At 38.5% G+C, this 17,591-nt stretch overlaps 1 protein-coding gene across 1 annotated transcript in view; it reads right to left on the minus strand.

The window, feature by feature from the left end:
- Positions 1–17,085, minus strand: part of MYO3B (myosin IIIB) — a 481,137-nt gene extending 464,052 nt beyond the window's left edge. The window contains exons 1-6 of the mRNA XM_049772878.1: positions 17,072–17,085; positions 16,504–16,687; positions 15,285–15,419; positions 6,987–7,091; positions 6,050–6,149; positions 3,017–3,093 (exon numbers count right to left, since the gene is read on the minus strand). Coding sequence (XP_049628835.1) covers positions 3,017–3,093; positions 6,050–6,149; positions 6,987–7,091; positions 15,285–15,419; positions 16,504–16,687; positions 17,072–17,085 — 615 coding nt within the window. The remainder of the gene's footprint in view (positions 1–3,016; positions 3,094–6,049; positions 6,150–6,986; positions 7,092–15,284; positions 15,420–16,503; positions 16,688–17,071) is intronic.
- Positions 17,086–17,591: the final 506 nt, after the last annotated feature.

Consider the following 17,591-nt stretch of genomic DNA (forward strand, 5'->3'; position numbering starts at 1 on the left):
AACTAGAGGTTTGAAGGACGTGCCATAGGACAAATACTTTGGCATATAATCAGGAATCGTTGGCCAGAGAGCAGGAAAACAGTATTACAGGAAATTTAGGCAGCAACTCACAGCTGCCCCCCTTGAATTGTGGATTTGGAGTGCTTGTCAATATTTTCTTATACTCGGTTCACATTCCATTAGCTTCCTGGTTTGTGATAGAGCCTATTAGAAGTTGAAAATTTTTTGGTATTTGGGGGTTTATTTATTTTTAATGGGGGGATGCCCTTCAAAGCTTAGAGATATTTTCTGGCTCTGTGCTCAGGAGTGAATCCTGGCAGTGCTCAGAGGACAACATACAGTACCAAGACTTGAACCAGGATGGGTCACATGCAAGTTTTACCCCTGTACGCTCTCCCTGATCCTGTTACTAATATTGTTATAACTTACATTGGTGAAATAAAAGTGGAAATGTAGATGGGAAAGGATAATTAAGTTCCATTGCTCAAAATAAAATAGGGGAACGTTTCAGCTGCTTTTCAAGAAAACCACAGGTGCCTAAAATGGTACTATTCTAATGGCATTGGTAATATATCATCGCTATCATATTTAATTTAAAAATCACTTATTCACACAAGCAGAAGAAGTATATTAAGATGAATCTGTTTAATGAAGGCATCAGTTGAAGACAATGCTCCTTATATTCATTACTGACTGTTCTTCCAAGGACTGCTTTGACTCCAACCTTTGTTCATAGGGAAGAATATGTCTGTTGAATGGAGCTGACAAATGTAAGGCTTCCTGTCAATATTCTTTTTGAGGATTATGGAGCAATATGAGATTTTGTTGAAAAAGAAATTTTTCAGTTGAAAACAAGAGGTTAGAATAGTCCTGAAGCCCAAGACAAGAAAATGGTATAGGTCTAGAACATAATGAATATCATCCCATAATTCTAGGGCACTTCAGAAAGCATACACAGAGAATCAGAGACTTTTTCTTAAGCATCACTGGTCTTTATCCCTGGTCTACCATTCCCTGTATCCTCCATAGTAGACAGAATGCAATAATGGCTTTTCCCTGTCAGAAATGGAGCCCATTCTAGGCCATCTGGTCAATAGCCCACTGTAACTCAGTAAACTTCTCCATATAAAAAACCTTTATATAGTTTATTCAACTCAGCTAAAGCTGAAAGTCCACAAATTTTTTTAAAATATATAATTCTAAGGTTATTTAATTATATTTTGTGGTCTGAGGAACCACCTGAGTTGGAATGGGAGCACTAACTTCCATGTTATACCACTCCAATAGGGAGCTGAGTGACTTCGACACTCTTCTTTAGAAACAAATCAATCAAAATTGACAGAAAAGTTGTTTAATATCATCAATGATATGTCCTTCTCAGACTACCTGCCAAATTCTCTTCTCTTGGCTTCTTATTGAAGTGTTTATTTGTCCTACAGATAATTACTGAGCATGTACTCTACACAAAGCACTCTTTGGAATTCTGGATACCCTCAACTCCCTACTAGAACTCTGAATCTAGATGGGAAACCTGCCCACCAAAAACTACTGTGCAGTAGTCAACTTGTGCTAGCGGAGACCTGATGCTTCAAAGATCACTGGACTCAGAGTCTCACACAGGCCAATGATTGAGAAAGCTTTCCAGGTGAGCTTTCATTAACTGAGACCTGAAAATCAAGGGGAAATGTTCCAGGGCTCTAAAGGTTACTCCTGACAACTTCTAGCATGTAGAAAAATAGTCTTTCAGAATGGATTTGAATTGTGCTAATAGACAGGTACCAGTTGTAGGTCAAAGATGCTGTTTTTATAGAGATTCAGAGTAAAATGCAGGGAGAGCTGGGTTGCCACATACTGTGCAGTAGTAGATATGGCAAAATAACTCCAAATAGCTGTGCTAACATTCACACTGCAAAGGATGAGGAGACTTCACAGAATAATATCATTTGTCTCACTGAATGACAGTTTCTTACTAGACTGTTGCTAACTTTGTGGGTTTTTTTAAATAATATAGTTTTTTTTTCCATTTGGCTCTATAACTGAGAGTGACAAAGTTTATTAAAAAATTCATAACTTGTATCTTTTATTTATTTATTTATTTGGTTTTTGGGTCATACCCAGCAGCACTTAGGGTTTACTCCTGGCTCTATGCTCAGAAATCAATCCTGGCAGGCTCAGGGGACTATATGGGATGCCGGGATTTAAACCACCATCCTTCTGCATGCATGGTGAACGCTTTACCTCCATGCTATCTCTCCAGCCCCTGTTTTGTCTTTTAAATCTATTTAAGAAACACATAAGATTGAAGTCAATACTGGGGTGGACAGAACTTTTTCTTTTCTCTCCAAAGAATTGTCTATGGCCTTTGCATGAAAGAGAGTCACACAGATAATAGGAGCTAAAGACATTGAGCAGGTTAATGCCAACTGATAGCAGAGTTAGAAGGCCCAGATTGTTCCTCTCAGCAACAGACCAATGGACTGCAGAATAAAATGTGGAACTGAGAACAGTGTCATGGCAGGGTTTGAGGGTACACCTCCTCCAGCTAGAAGATCCCCAAAACTTCTACAAGTGTTCTCCAGAGAAGGTTTATAATTAAATTGGGCCCAAATTCCATGTTTTACTAGAAAGTCAACAAAGTGCATGAGATGAATTGCTATGATCCTGCTCACAAACTCAATGTAGGCTAACCATAGCTCTGGTAATCAGGATGGAGGAATGGGGGAAAGGGTAGTGGTTCTCAGTCTCTTCACTAATCAAGTATGGCAAAACTGCCTTGTTTCCAGCTGACACCAAGACTGAAAGAACTGACCACCTTATGGTCCTAGAGAGTACCATCTCTTCTGGGTGGTGTCCTCAGCTCATTCTTATGTCCTCCTGCTTTATGAGATTTCATCTCATTATCACTCACTAAACCAGAATTCCATGATTCAAAGGTTCCTGAAAACATGACTGTCCCATAAAAAGACAGAAGATTCGGGCCTGCAGAAACCCCCCAACATAAATGCCTCCTACTTACCTCAGGGGCCATCCAGAATGGGGTTCCCACAGAAGTATTTCTCCGTAGACGGGTGCTGGTGAGCTGAGCAGAGACACCTACAAGAGAAGCAGGTAAGGCTCAGCAATAAGCCAAGAATAAAGCCAGGTCAATGACTTCAGATCTGAACTGTTTTTGTTTGTTTGTTTGTTCACCAAAGGTCAAAGTGGCTCAGAGTTAGTATTTCATTCTCTAAGAGCTCTAGTGACTGCATCAACTCTGCTGTCAAGTCTGAAAGCAGCCAAGACAGTGGAGAAATCAATGAATGTGTCTGCTTCCCAGAACTTTCTTTATGGCCACATCTCATTTCCCAGTGTCACAAAATATGATTTTCTAAAGATCTTTTTCCCAACTATTTTAAATACTTTCATGCCAGAGAAAAAACTAAACAGACTGAGCATGTGTATTGCATGCAGGAGACTAGAGGTCTATCCACAACACAGCATAGTCCTCTGAGCACTGCAGAGAACCACCAATTATATTTCCTAAATACACAAGTGAACAAAATTTAAATCATTTTAAGGCCATTCCAAAATAAGTAAATAAATAAATAAATAAAGAGACAGACCTCAGTAGTCAGACTAGAGCCCACCAAGTCTAGTGCAGAAACATCTAACATTCTATCTTTTCATTAAAGTAAGTGTTGCCTTAACAACGTTCCTGCCAAGATGCAGCAAAATTGGAGTCAAAATCAGTCATTTAGGATTGAGCCTAAATATCTTCCTCATATGCCTCTAAAATAGTCCAAATTCAATTCTTTAAAAACAGGTGCATTTGGTAGAAAAGCATGACAAGTTTTCAATGTCTTATTTTGCCTAAAAAATCTGGAAACCTAGCAAGAAAGCTGAATTTGTCAAATGGAAAAAAAAATGGTACTTTTACGATCCAGAGTTCAATGTTGAGGACATAATTTTTTGTTTTGTTTTGTTTTGGGGCCACACCTGGCATTGCTCAGGGGTTACTCCTGGTTCTGCACTCAGAAATCAATCCTGGCAGGTTTGGGATACCAGCTGTGCTATCGCTCCGACACTGAGGATCTGAGCTTGAATGGATCCAAAGATACTTTATTTGTGTATCAGTTAGTTCTTCCCATCACAACACCAAGGGAAGAAGTTAAAACATGAGAAGACCTGTTGGTTCCTCTGCAGCCTCTTTCTGCTCTGGATCAGATACCTCACTTTAGGAAAGAGACGTTGATCATCTTCAAAGTAAAAATAAAGGCATCTCACTGACCTCACACAGGGGATCCTCATAAGGCCAAATAATATACCACATAAAAAATTATAAATTACATATATTTTCAATGTACAATGTATTTTAATACCAATCCAAAATCTAATGCAACCCTTAAAAAATGAACACAGACTGAAACTAATATTGCTATGGGACAAGAACACCTAGATATACAAATTATACTTCTGAGAGCATCAGGGGTCCAGAGAGAGATAGAGAGTACAGAAGTCCTATTTGTACTATCTGAAAGATAATATGGTATTTGCCTTGCACACCACCAACCCTGATTCAACCCCCAGCATCTCATACGATCTCTAGAAATGATTCCAAGAGCACAGAGCCAGGAATAATCCCTTGGCATTGCTGTATTAGGACCAGCCCCCATCCCTGAAACATTACCATGCCCAAATGTGAAGAACCAAATAAAAGAAAAGAAAAGAAAGAAGTAAATAGAAATTAAATTTATTTGTATCAATAAGTCCAATACCAGGTATTGCTGTGTCTGTCAAAAACACATTTTATATATAGAAAAAAATTGGAGGGTGGTTGTACTAGATGCTGTCATTATTATCAAGTCAAAGAATTTATAATGTTATTTACAAAAAATGTTTTTAGCTAAATTTCTCTGGTTTAAAAATTTTGAAATTTCTTTTAAATCAAAGCCTTTAATTCTCCTCCTGACAAATGGCAAAACTAGTGGGTCTTAAATTATCAATAATGCTATCCACATTCTTCTGGGCTCTTCTTCTCCTAATATATCTACTGCCCCAGGATTATATGGAAAACACATCTCTAAAGTGATATATAAAATACTTTCTTAGTGACACCATACCTTACAAGAAAAAGGAGCAAAAGATATGAACAAAGTGCCCCTCAGCTATTTTCCTTTTTGGCTTACTTTTTAGTAAATAGACCCAATATACCTACAATAACTTTATTTTTGTATTAATAAAAAAACTTAGATCTGAGCAAATGATTCATGGATACATTTTAACACAAAATTCTCTGTCAATAAAGCAATAATGCACATTCAGAATCATCCATCTTTCCTTTTATGTTGACATTGATAGAGAGCTTTTTCTTAAGTGTTTCTGTGTTTTTCTCAGTGCTTATAACAATGAGGTAATAATTACTAATCAACTAATTTAGAAAATTAAACCATACAATAAACTTTAAAGGGAATTCCAAAATGTTAGTTGACTAGCAAATTACATGGTGACACAGAATAGTTCTCTGGCCTTAGGTGATATTACTCTGAATTTCCTCTCACACTTCTATTTCCTGTTAATGCTTCCAGTTCAACCAGCCTCACAAGTAGTTGTAATAATCACAATTTAAAAGGATGTTAGTTCCCAGACCCAAAGGACTATTTTACCTTCTGCTCATTGGGAATAAATATGCCTAAGGCAAGAGAAAGTCATTTGAAAGCCCAAACAGCTTTCTCTTTTCATATGCAGAAGAAATGACAAAATGTAAATTATAAACAACTGCCTCCCCATAGATGTGGAGTTTTTCCCAGAAAACAAAAGATTTTTTTCATCCAGTTCTTCCTCTGAAACACTTTTATTTTCTCTCTTTAATAAAATTGCTACTAAAATCAAAAATAAATTAACAAACAGCATCTCCTAGGGTGGTCCATCTGGTAAACCCCCCACTCTCCAGTGTGTTGGACTGGAAGTCTCTCAGCCTAAGGCAGCAAAGGCCCCAGCTTTTCAGACTACAGTGATTGTCACCTTAGGCTAAATTGCACAGTCAAGAAAACAAACAACAAGCAGTCTTTACCAAAGTCAACGAGCTTAACTTCTCCTTCTGTTGTCAAAAGAATATTATTCCCCTTGACATCACGGTGAATGATTCGGTTCCTGTGCAAATGTTGAAGGCCCTGAATGTTGTCCCAACACCAACAAGAATGGAAAGAGAAGGTGGAGATTTGCATGGTTACTTTAAAGCAATTACATTGATGAACAGTTATATTAACAGTTCTATTAATAAATAGTTACATTAATAATTATATTAACAGTCCACACTCTGCTCTTACAAATATTTGCATATTGCTAGTTGATTTCTCCATTGTTAATATGTGACTGAAATCCAACTGATGACAAAGAGCCTTCCTTTGCTAATTATCCTCACTGAGGGCATTTTCCTTCCCTACTTTTTTAGAGGTGGGTAGTCCCTAAGAGGTGCTTAGGAGTGGATGAGGATTTGGAGAAGGTGTGCAATAACAATTCCTCTGCAGGTCTGCAGCTTATTGCAGAGAAAGAGGGGGGGGAAGAGAGAGAGAGAGAGAGAGAGAGAGAGAGAGAGAGAGAGAGAGAGAGAGATGATTTGACACTGGGCAGGCTGGTACTGTAGGGTTTTTTTTTTTGGGGGGGGGGGTTGTTGGGTTACACCTGACAGCATTCAGGGATTACTCCTGGCTCTGTGCTCAAAAATCGCTCCTGGCAGGCTTGGGGGACTATATGGGATGCTGGGAATCAAACTAGGGTTGACCTGGGTTGGCCTCGTGCTAGGCAAATACCCTACCGCTGTGCTATGGCTCTGGCCCCTAGGCAGGCTGGTACTGTAGTTAGTTGCCTGGGCCACTCCTGTGGTTTGGGGCCTCTAGGGTGGTGCTTGGAGGACCATGTGGAGCCAGAATTAAGCCTGAATCAGGCACATGGTAACTATGTGTGTGCACATACTGATTCACTATCTCCCAACTTCAGGATATTCTTACCAAGAGGGCCCCATACAAGATGTATGAGATTATGGCTTCATCCAGTCGCCGGCCACACTGCAGGAGCCCCTTAACAAGCTCAGTGACAGAGCCTCCGTTACAAAGCTGTGAGAGGAGAGGCCAGCAGAGTGCAGAAGAGACAAAAAAGAAAACAAACAATGATTAAGAAGAAAAGTCCACTAATAACTGATCCAGGCACAAAAGTTTAGATCAGAACAATGAAACTTCAAATTCCCATTTTCTGGTTGAATTTTTAGTGTCTCTCTTTTAGTGTTGCTTTACTAAAGAGGATGGTTTGTGAATGAATACAACATGTCCAAAAGGCTGAGCTTTCTCCTGTCAAGTAAACTATGAAAGCACAAGTTGCTATTTAGAAGTTTAAAATAGTTGATTAGACATTTTCTACTTTACATGAATATTGTCCTTATTTTTTAATGTGCATTTTAAACATAAAATAAGGTTATTGTTTCTAATACTTGATAGGAAACACATTTCAGTTCTTTCCAACTTTCCTGCCTCTAGTGTCGGCACTACAGGCATCAGAAACTTACTACAGTTCTCCACTATGCTGGAGACCTGAAGAAGCAGGTCTGTTGTGGAGTTGCATCAGATCATCATTAACCACTTCCTATTATAGCTTTTGCTTTCAGCAACTTTAGAGACTTCTGTTTTGTTGGGGGCAAGTGTTGGGGACATACCTCACAATGGTCAGGACTTAATTCTAGCTTCATGTTCAGGGATCACACCTGTCTGTCTGGGCTCAGGGGACTAGATGTCCTACAAGAGTGAGAACCCAGGTCCACTGCCTAGAAGGGAAGACCTAAATTAATCCCTGTACTCTCTCTCCAACCCTGATCTGTGTTTGCTTGTTCTCAAGGACAGATTTGACTAATTTATTAAAAGTTACAGTTTGGGTTTGCTATATGCCATAATAAATCCAAAATTGTAATTGCTTTGGGCAGAGCACGTAAATGCCTTGAAATTGTAGGTGGTGGATTACACATATCTCTTCCATTTTTGCTAAGAAAATCCAGGACTTCCATCATATTCTGAGTCATTTTTGTCCTTATAAAGGTAAAGACTTTTACCTTTTATGCTTAAGAGAACTAGATTCACCCAGTACTCTGTCTGCAATTTGGGAAATATTTGCTAATATGCATTGGGATACATTAGGAGTGGGGTGAAGAGACAGGGGTGGATCCCTGGTCTAGAACTGCTTTAGTCTAGTGCCTTTATCTAAGCAAGACAATCTGTGGGAGCACAGATTAGCACCTTTCCAAAAGGAAGATAACTCTTTACCAAGATAATAATACATTAGGATCTATGGGAGTCTAATTATGAACTCTGCAATGCTTTAATAAAAGGAGAGCAGATGTTTTTATATGATATTTTATTCCCTTCTACCTACATGACAAATACTTTGCACACACATTAACAACCAAGATAATCTGAAATTGAATCTTCTGGTATTTTTGTCATTGCAACTTCTCATAAATGAAAATACTGTGACTAAAAATCTAATATAGAATTATGAATCTTTAAAACTAGGTTACAATGATTATTTCTCAGCAATAATTCAGTGGAGGGGGACCCTAAAAACAGTGAAAGCTGTGATGGTGTCATGAGTTTAGAGTCTATAAAGGGGGTCAGAGTGGTGGCGAAAGCGGTGAGGCATCTTCCTTGCCAGCACTAGCCTAGGACTGACAGCGGTTTGACCCCCCACCCCAGCATCCCATCTGGTCCCCCAAGCCAGAAGCAATTTCTGAGCGCATAGCCAGGAGTAACCCCTGAGCATAATGGGGTGTGGCCCCCTAAAATTAGATTCTATAAAGGGAATAAATTCCACTTTTTTTTTTTTGGTTTTTGGACAACACCCGGTGACGCTCAAGGGTTACTCCTGGCTATGAGCTCAGAAATTGCTCCTGGCTTGGGGGATCATATGGGAAGCTGGGGGATGGAACCATGGTCCGTCCTAAGTACATGCAAAAGCAAAGCCTTACCGCCTGTGCCACAGCTCCAGCCACATAAATTCCACCTCTATCAAAGTCAGATGCAACTGGTTACTTGGTTATCTTTTCTATGCTGGCAGGGAGTTTGTGAAAAGCTGAGTTCAGCTATTGGAAAGAAAGCTACTCAGTTCTTAATCAGTCTTATTACCCATTTCTCATCCTGGCCTGCTAAGAGCTCCCCACTAATGATGTCCGCAGAAGAGTGTGAATGTAGACAATGAAGGCAGAATCCCTCTACAAGGCTGATAGTACTGAAGAATGAGCCCAGCTCTGTGGAAGAGCTTAAGGAGGAGGCAGGACATTTTCCTGGAGAGTATCACTGTGACAATGAGTTTGAAGGACAATGAATCTATGGTAGATATACATGAAGAGGAAGGCCATTTCTACTACAGAAAGATTATGTGTAAAGGAAGATTATGTGTAAAGTATACTTTACTACTGTTATAGTTAGTCAAATTGTAAGGCTAACAGTGTCAGAATTCTAGAGCAGGGATAGGGAAAGGAAGTATGGAATAAAAGTCACAGAAGAATAAAAATCAGGGACAGAGCAATAGTAAAGTGAGCTTAGCTTGCACAATGCCAACATGGCTTCAATCCCTGGCATCCCTTATTGACACCTGTGCATAACAGGAGTAATTTCAGTGTGTAGAGCCTAGAAAAACTCCTGAACACTGCCAGGTGTAGCCTACAAAGAAAAAGAATAACAGAAATGCCTTGCTAAAGTCTATAAACTTTAGTACATGAGGTACGTAGTATTAACACCATAATACACCATTGAATAACAGAATGGCATAACCAGACTGAAGGCAGATATCGCTGTTCTGATTTGCATTCTGAAAGATGGCTTGGTCAGCAGATTGAAGGGCAGACAAAAGAGGACCACAACAGGATCACAATAGGTACCAAATACCCATTAGCAATTGAGAAACAAGGTTCAAAGCAATTCAGGGATAAGAGTGAAGGGTCAGAAGACAGATACAAGGAAAAGCTTTTTAGCTTCAAAAAGAATTTCTAATCTGCCAAACATGGAAAGTGTAGAGGCAGAGTGTAGATTTAAAGAAAACAAGAAAAATAGCAATAGAATCGCTTATTCTCTAAATTTGAAGTAGCAATAAGACTGCAAGACACTACAGAACCCCCATCTGAATCAATTCTCAGCCTGGTCCCAAGCTCAGGGAGCAAGCACAGGCTTTATTGAATTGTAAGTGCACTATTAAAATTCTACCCAGAGAATTTTAAATTAAATGCTGGGTGATGATCCAAACAAAATCAACCTTGGAATTTTCCCCTGAAACCTTCTTTTAGTCTCTCTCTTGTCCTACTTAAGTGTATGTCCACACTCCCAATAGAAGCCTATTCAGCAATATTTTATCTAGTTAGCCAAGATGTAAACTTTCTCTATCACTCTAGAACCTTGAAGGGAAAGGCAGCCATTTTATCAGCAGAACTCAAACTCAGCTGTAGATTTAAAAACAACAAAGGCATCTTGGTTCCTTTTGTTCACAAATGTCAGAATTGAAGCACTCTTGACTTCCCATGTTTCACAGAAATGTATCATTAAGGAACCCAGGGTATCTTGAGAGAAAGTCGTCTGAGAAGCTGATAAGCCAGGCTTAAAAGGGCAGCCTGTGGATTATGGAGAAAAGACTGTGGATACAAAAGGTTCAAAAAAAGAAAGCATGGGTGTGTTGTCAATTATCTTGGCAAAGTAAAGGCTCGGGGAAATAGATGGGACATTTTAAAAATAAACATGACAAAGAATTATATTTAAATGCATCAAATCAAATGATCCCCTGTAAGTGGTAATAAGACAGTCAAACTGCCTGCCCCAGCACTGTGGGCTGAGAGTACAACCTCCTGATCCCGCCCCTCTGCCAACACAAGTGCAGAAGTGTGTCTCCATTGAGTGGGCCTCCCTACACACCCCCCTACAGCCTCCCTACACCTCCCCTGCTGTGGGGAACACAGCAGCTGGATGCACCCCGAATGTAATGAGCATTTTTATCCAAAGCAAGAAAAATAGAAAAATCATTTACATGCCACATCTATTTTCAAAAACATCACTGAATATTGATTCCATCACTGGCTCTGTACGTGCAAAGATGGTCATGCTTTCGAGCCCAAAATTGTTCCTGGCTCAATAAGTCATCAATTTTCCTCCAGGTTATTAAAGTACAGCCCAGGTCACCCAATCATCTGATCTTTATTCTAACCCAATTTCCAACTTTCCCATAGCTTATGTACTAGCATGTTAATCTGACATAGAGGAGAATTTCTTTTTATGGCTCCTTTGTACAATGGGCTTTATCTTTCAAGGGTGTTAGGTTCTATGAAGGATGTGAAGCAAAACTAAGATGGACAGAATGAACCCTAAAGTTTTAGAAAGAACCAAGTTAACACAGTTGAACCTCTATATTCCTCTACACAGTTTGATGTTGGTTATATTTGCTAAAACCAGATAAAGACACTGCTTGCACCTAGAAAAAAAAAATCACAGGCAGCCCCTCTCCCTTTTCAGTAAGAGTAGGAAGAAGCTTCCAGACAGAGAGGAGGTAGCCTCAGGACTTTCCCCACCCATTTTAGTCTCTCTTCAGGGCAGTAATCCTAGAGCAGAATGGTTCACTTCCTGTGCCTCAGCTGCTCACTCTCTTTAGCTTGTAATGATATATAGAACATGTGTACATGTTCAAACTCTATGGGTTTTCAAAGTTCCTCCCTTCTTCTTACCTCCTGAGTAGCCAACACTCATGGGACTCATTCTAGAATCCTGCCCAAAGTTTCCATTGCTGGCTAACATTATTTTAGGACTTTTTAACCAGCTTTGGCCCATGCAAACTAATCAGTCACAGGTTCCAGACCATCAGCATCCTGCTAACAACTTTATTTTATTTTATTTACTCTTTATTTTTATTTTATTTATTATTTAATTTAATTAATTTTATTTGTTAATGTGATGAATTTGATTCATGCCATAATATATGAGTAAATGAAAATGGTTTGTGTAATGATAGTCAGGTCTAGATTGATCTTTCTCTGGAATTCAGTAAAAGTAGAAACTGGACATAGGTGTTTCTCCACTCCACACCTCTATCCCTGGCTCAGCTAATGTATGTAAACACATAACCGTGGAGGAAACAAAACATTTAAAAACTCATCTAATTCTTGTACTGAGGAAGTTAGTCAGTGGTAGAGAATATGTTTTGTGTGTCTTGATGCCCTGGCACCACAAAGAAACAAAATAAACAAATTCACCAAATTCTTTTTATTTGGTTTTATATAGAAAATTGTTTATTTTTATTTAAAATCCCTTTTACTAATATAGTAGGCACTAGCCATTTCTTTGAAGTTGACTATAATTGATATATATTGACATATAGATTGAGTATATATATAATTGACTAAAATTGATAGCATTTGTCTGATGATGTGTTTATACTAAAAGGAAAAAAGAGAAAAGGTGGTTCATGTTTTATCACCTACTATTTTTTGTGTTGTATTTTTCTTAAAATATAATTTCCTATTATATCTCATCTAGAGACAACCAGACTTCAAATTTTTCATACTAGTTTAGAATATTTTTTCAAATTTTAATAGTCATCTAATAGATGACTGTCATGAAAGAGAGCTTGACTTTCTGCTAAACAATTAGTAATAAATTTTAGAAATGATATTATTTGGTTTTGCTTTCAGCTGATATGATTTAAAGGAGTTTTTAATAATATTTTTCTACTATGTAGAATAGCTTTCTGAAATAGAATCATACTGATTCTTTCATAACTTTCAGCTAGGAAAGAGCATAAATTGAATCTCAATATACAGAATGAAGAGAACAATATTAAACAGATCATGATTTTATTGTGTAAGTCTCCTGAGGCACTTACAAAAAGCTATAGAAAGAACAAAATGGCCAGGATGTTGTGTAGCTCATTACACCGTGTGTGTTTGTGTTTGTGTGTGTGTGTGTGTGTGTGTGTGTGTTCCAGAATCACTGATCTATATCAGACATGAGCAGCAACAGAGCTGCAACACACTCCCTCCAGTTCAGCCATGTGCCTGGTTATGCGACTGTGGGCTTGTCACTGTCTCTGGGCTTTAGTCCATAGTTATATACTGAGGTTCCTGTCAGATCCAGAACCAGAAATGTCTGTTTCTATAAAGACTGTTAAAAGGTTTAGATACAATGACTTCTTCTGGGACAAAAAAAAGACTGAGGGCACCCAGCTCCCCATAACACCAACTTTGACTTTGACCAAAACAATACATAAAAGGCATCAATGTTAGCATATTGGGTTGAATAAGTGTGAGTAAGTTGATTAAGTGTAACAAGGCAGTGTCTCAGGGTAGCTTCCTTATCTGCTTGTGGCCACACTAAAAAGGCAAGAAATAGTTGGCAAGAGAGCATTTGCATGTATCATAGTTTATAATCTTGGGGTTCTACTCATTTTTCAAGACCATATATGGTTGCCTTGATTATTAGAGGGAAGGACTTCCCAGCAATGTTTGAGGAGAACAAACAGAAGTAATCCACCTGCTTCCACATCAAGGAGTTTTCTTTGAAAACCCTGAAACTTTAATGCAAGTCTCAGTTTTTTATAGTTGAATTAGAGACTATGTGAATCAGGAGTTTCTAAGAACAAGAATTAAAAACTCTCAGTCACTGTACTCTCAACTTAATTGCAATGAGAGTTTCAACAGGGAGGTCCTTTAGAGCCGAGGAATACATTCACAGACTCTGAAAATAATACTTTCCATGTCCCAATAAAAGCATCATCATAAAAATTGTTATTCTAGCCAGGGATGTGGCAGCTCAGAGGTACAGCACGTGCTTAGAATATATATGAAGCACTAGATTTGGCCCCCAGCACCAACAAGCAAAAAATAATTATGCAAGAGATTAGCACCTAAATAAAATAGTAATTGCAGAGGGGGAGATAAGGAACTTAAAGAAAGATATAAAATGAGGGCATCCTGCCATTAAATTGAGAATGATGAGTTCTGAAAACCAAAACCTTTACATTCTTGTGATGTGAGAAAGGAACTGATGTGACAGAAAGACTAACGCCAGTTTCACTGTAAATTACCCAATTGCAAGGCCAAAGAGTATCACATCCTTGGGTCCTTGCATGGCTCTTAACAAGGGAATTTGAATACAACAAATAAATTCCCTGTGTCTGCATATAGGTCCCCATTGAGCCAGGTGAGAAATTTGTACAAGAGGCTATCAAAGATAAACAGGGCTTGCCTCTCCTTTAAGGCTAGTCTCATAAGCTTTATGTGTGCTCCTGGATCACATCCCTCACCTCAAGCAAAATGAATTGTGTAGGCTCAGAGCAGTAGAGCCCAGAACAAACCATGGTTGACCTAGAGAGCCTAAAGCAATAGGCTTGTTGTAACAGTCACATTTCACATATTGTCATAGTTGTGTCTGTCATTTTCATTTCAAGGAACCAGATTTGTGGTTTCTTTCATGTTCCTGTTCATATTCATTAATAAGGGAGATAAAGGGCAGAGCTGTTGTGGATACAGTGATATTTCCCTTTAGATTCCTTTGCACGCCAAATGCTGCCAAAGATCACTATTCACTGCTGTCACATCTCAGTTGTAGTTTTCACTAGGAATTGATCCCAACTATAGGGAACTACCTCCCCTATGGCAATACACAGCTGACAGGTAGAGCATGCCAGCAGACATCTTTCTCCCAGAAGATGGATTGAGACCTGTGTCTCTACAGCACTACAGTTCCATGTCCCCCTGGTTCAATCCTTACTCCTTCCCTCTTATGTAACCTTCCTTCTTACATCCCTTCTCCCAACCCTCCTTCCATGCCTTCCTTGTCTAACTTCTGCTAGCTCTCAAACCTGCCAAAACACTCCCTAAGAATTTATCTTTAGGGAACCAAACCTAACCTAAGAATTAATAAACATAAATGGGTTAATTCAAACTTGACAAGCCATGTAAATTATGGCCTAAAAGTTTTGCAAAAGAATTAAAATCAGTTGTAACATGCTTTATGTGAAGCCTAGGGAAGAGAATGACTTTTCTAGTAGTACCTAAATCTAGTAGATTCTTTTTGATTTGAAGAAAAGATGATTACATTTGGGAGCAGAGAAACAAGAACTTTGTACACATAGCCCTACCTGCAAGAACTGAGGAGGAAACACATATTGGAAGGTCCTAAGACATGTGAGAGGTACCAAGGTTTCAGGTATAAGCCACAATATTAAGAAATTAAGGCAAATACACACCTGGCTAGTCTTTGATCTCAGTGTGAATCTATAGTTTCTCTTACCTCCAGGACCAACCACAGCTGACCTCCAACACATTGATCTGCTTTGTAAAACATCCCATAAAATTTCACAACATTGGGATGATTAGGAAGAAATTGCAAAATGTTGTATTCTGCCTCAATCTCCTCATCCATATCCTAAGAAGGGGATAAACAAAATAAAAAGCATGCTGGGTTTATTTTAATATATAAAGAACAGTCCAGGTAAGACTTCACATTTAAGCAATAATTTACAGTATATTTATTCTGTATGTTTAATGTGATCAGAAACACACCTTGAAATATACCTAACAATGAACATTCATATCACAACTAAAACTTTGTTAATATATGGATAAAATGTTTGCCTCATATTCCTTTGATTTTTTTTTTTTGTTTTTGGGCCACACCCTGTGACCCTCAGGGGTTACTCCCAGCTATGCACTCAGAAATCACTCTTAGCTTGGGGAACCATATGGGATGCCAGAGGGCCGGTCAGTCCTAGGCTAGTGCAGGCAAGGCAGCCACCTTACCGCTTGCACCACCTCTTTGGGCCCTCCTTTGATTTTTTTAAACAATGCTTTTATAAATATTTTAAGACATCTAAATTATCAAAACAGTTAAAGAGAATTCGCTTGAAGGATAGGACACTAGTAACTAGCCTCACTACTCAATGTTACTTACAGCCCCACTGTAGGTTATAGCACACAACATTGTAACATTAGCATTTTGTGTTCTGAAATAAGATGCCAGGCAAAGATGATTCAATATCACAAATTTGGGTATTTTATAATTTATGAAGATCAAACCCATATATAAGCTCAGGGAGTGAAATATACCTCTCTTTCCAAGAAAGTAATACAGTGGGATTGGCAAGAAATAAAAAGTCAAAACTGGAAAGGTTGTCCAGGGATTAAGATACTTGCTTGTTTTATCGGTAGTAAACTTGGTTCAAACTCTAGCACTGCATATAGTCCCTCAGCCCTCCAGGAGTGATCTCTTAATCACTGAGCTAGGAGTGAGCCCTGAACACTTCTGGGTGTGGTTAAAAAGAAAAGAGTAAGAAAAAAATTAAGAAGACCAAGGGAAGTGTGAGACCCCAGCAGAGTCCATTCATTCAAATGAGTAATAAATTATAACCATGTGAGATTTCATGCAGTTTTCATTGGCACTAGAGCCAGGAAAGAAGTTGAAAGCTCTATGTGAAACCTGTTTGATGGCTACAATTATTACTGTTACTTACACTGATTGGATCCAAAATTTTAACTGCAGCCAAACTCCCATTTCTCTTGTTAGTGACCTTGTAGACCTTGCCATAGGTGCCTTTTCCTATGGTCTCTACAATTTCCCAGGTATCAGTAGGATCTGGAAGTGATTCAAGTCTGAGCATCGTGGGGTTATAATGAAACAATCCATATAAGTACTTCCTGGTGGGGAGAAAAAGGTTGTCATATACAATAGATCACGGGATTAGAGGTTGTGGGCTTTGAAGCAAATACATATATTTCTTGGCAAGGAACTTTGTGACATTTTATTTTTCACTATATTTTCTACCCTATTTGATGTAGATTAAAACAAGTTGATTTGAGGACTGACAAGATAGTAAAATAGGTAAAAAAAAAAAAAAAATTGTCCGGCATGTAAGGTCCACAGGGTCCCCTGAGCACCTCTAGGAGTAAGACCTGAGCACTGCTTAGTATGGCCCAAGAATGAAAAAAAAAAAAGAAACTAATAAACAATTAACAAATTAATTTGCAGCCTTCCTAAAATGGGTACAGGAAGTAGAGGGATGGTGCAATGTGAATTTGAACATATTCAAAAGCATGTTTCTGTGATATGGAGCTTCCTTTAAAAACTGGAAATTGAGTTCCCATACAATCCAGCTATACCACTCCTAGGGATATACCCTAGAAACACAAAAATACAATACAAAAATCTCTTCCTCACACCTATATTCATTGCTGCACTATTTACAATAGCCAGACTCTGAAACAACCAAGATGCCCTTCAACAGATGAATGGCTAAAGAAACTGTGGTACATATACACAATGGAATATTATGCAGCCATCAGGAGAGATGAAATCATGAAATTTTCCTATACATGGATGTACATGGAATCTATCATGCTGAGTGAAATAAGTCAGAGGGAGAGAGATAGATGCAGAATAGTCTCACTCGTCTATAAATTTTAAGAAAAATAAAAGACATTTTTGCAACAATCCTCAGAGACAAAGAGAGGAGGGCTGGAACTTCCAGCTCACTTCATGAAGCTCACCACAAAGAGTGGTGAGTGCAGTTAGAGAAATAACTACACTGAGAACTATTATAAC

Source organism: Suncus etruscus, chromosome 5 (genome assembly GCF_024139225.1).
Source record: "Suncus etruscus isolate mSunEtr1 chromosome 5, mSunEtr1.pri.cur, whole genome shotgun sequence".
Lineage (NCBI taxonomy): Eukaryota > Metazoa > Chordata > Mammalia > Eulipotyphla > Soricidae > Suncus > Suncus etruscus.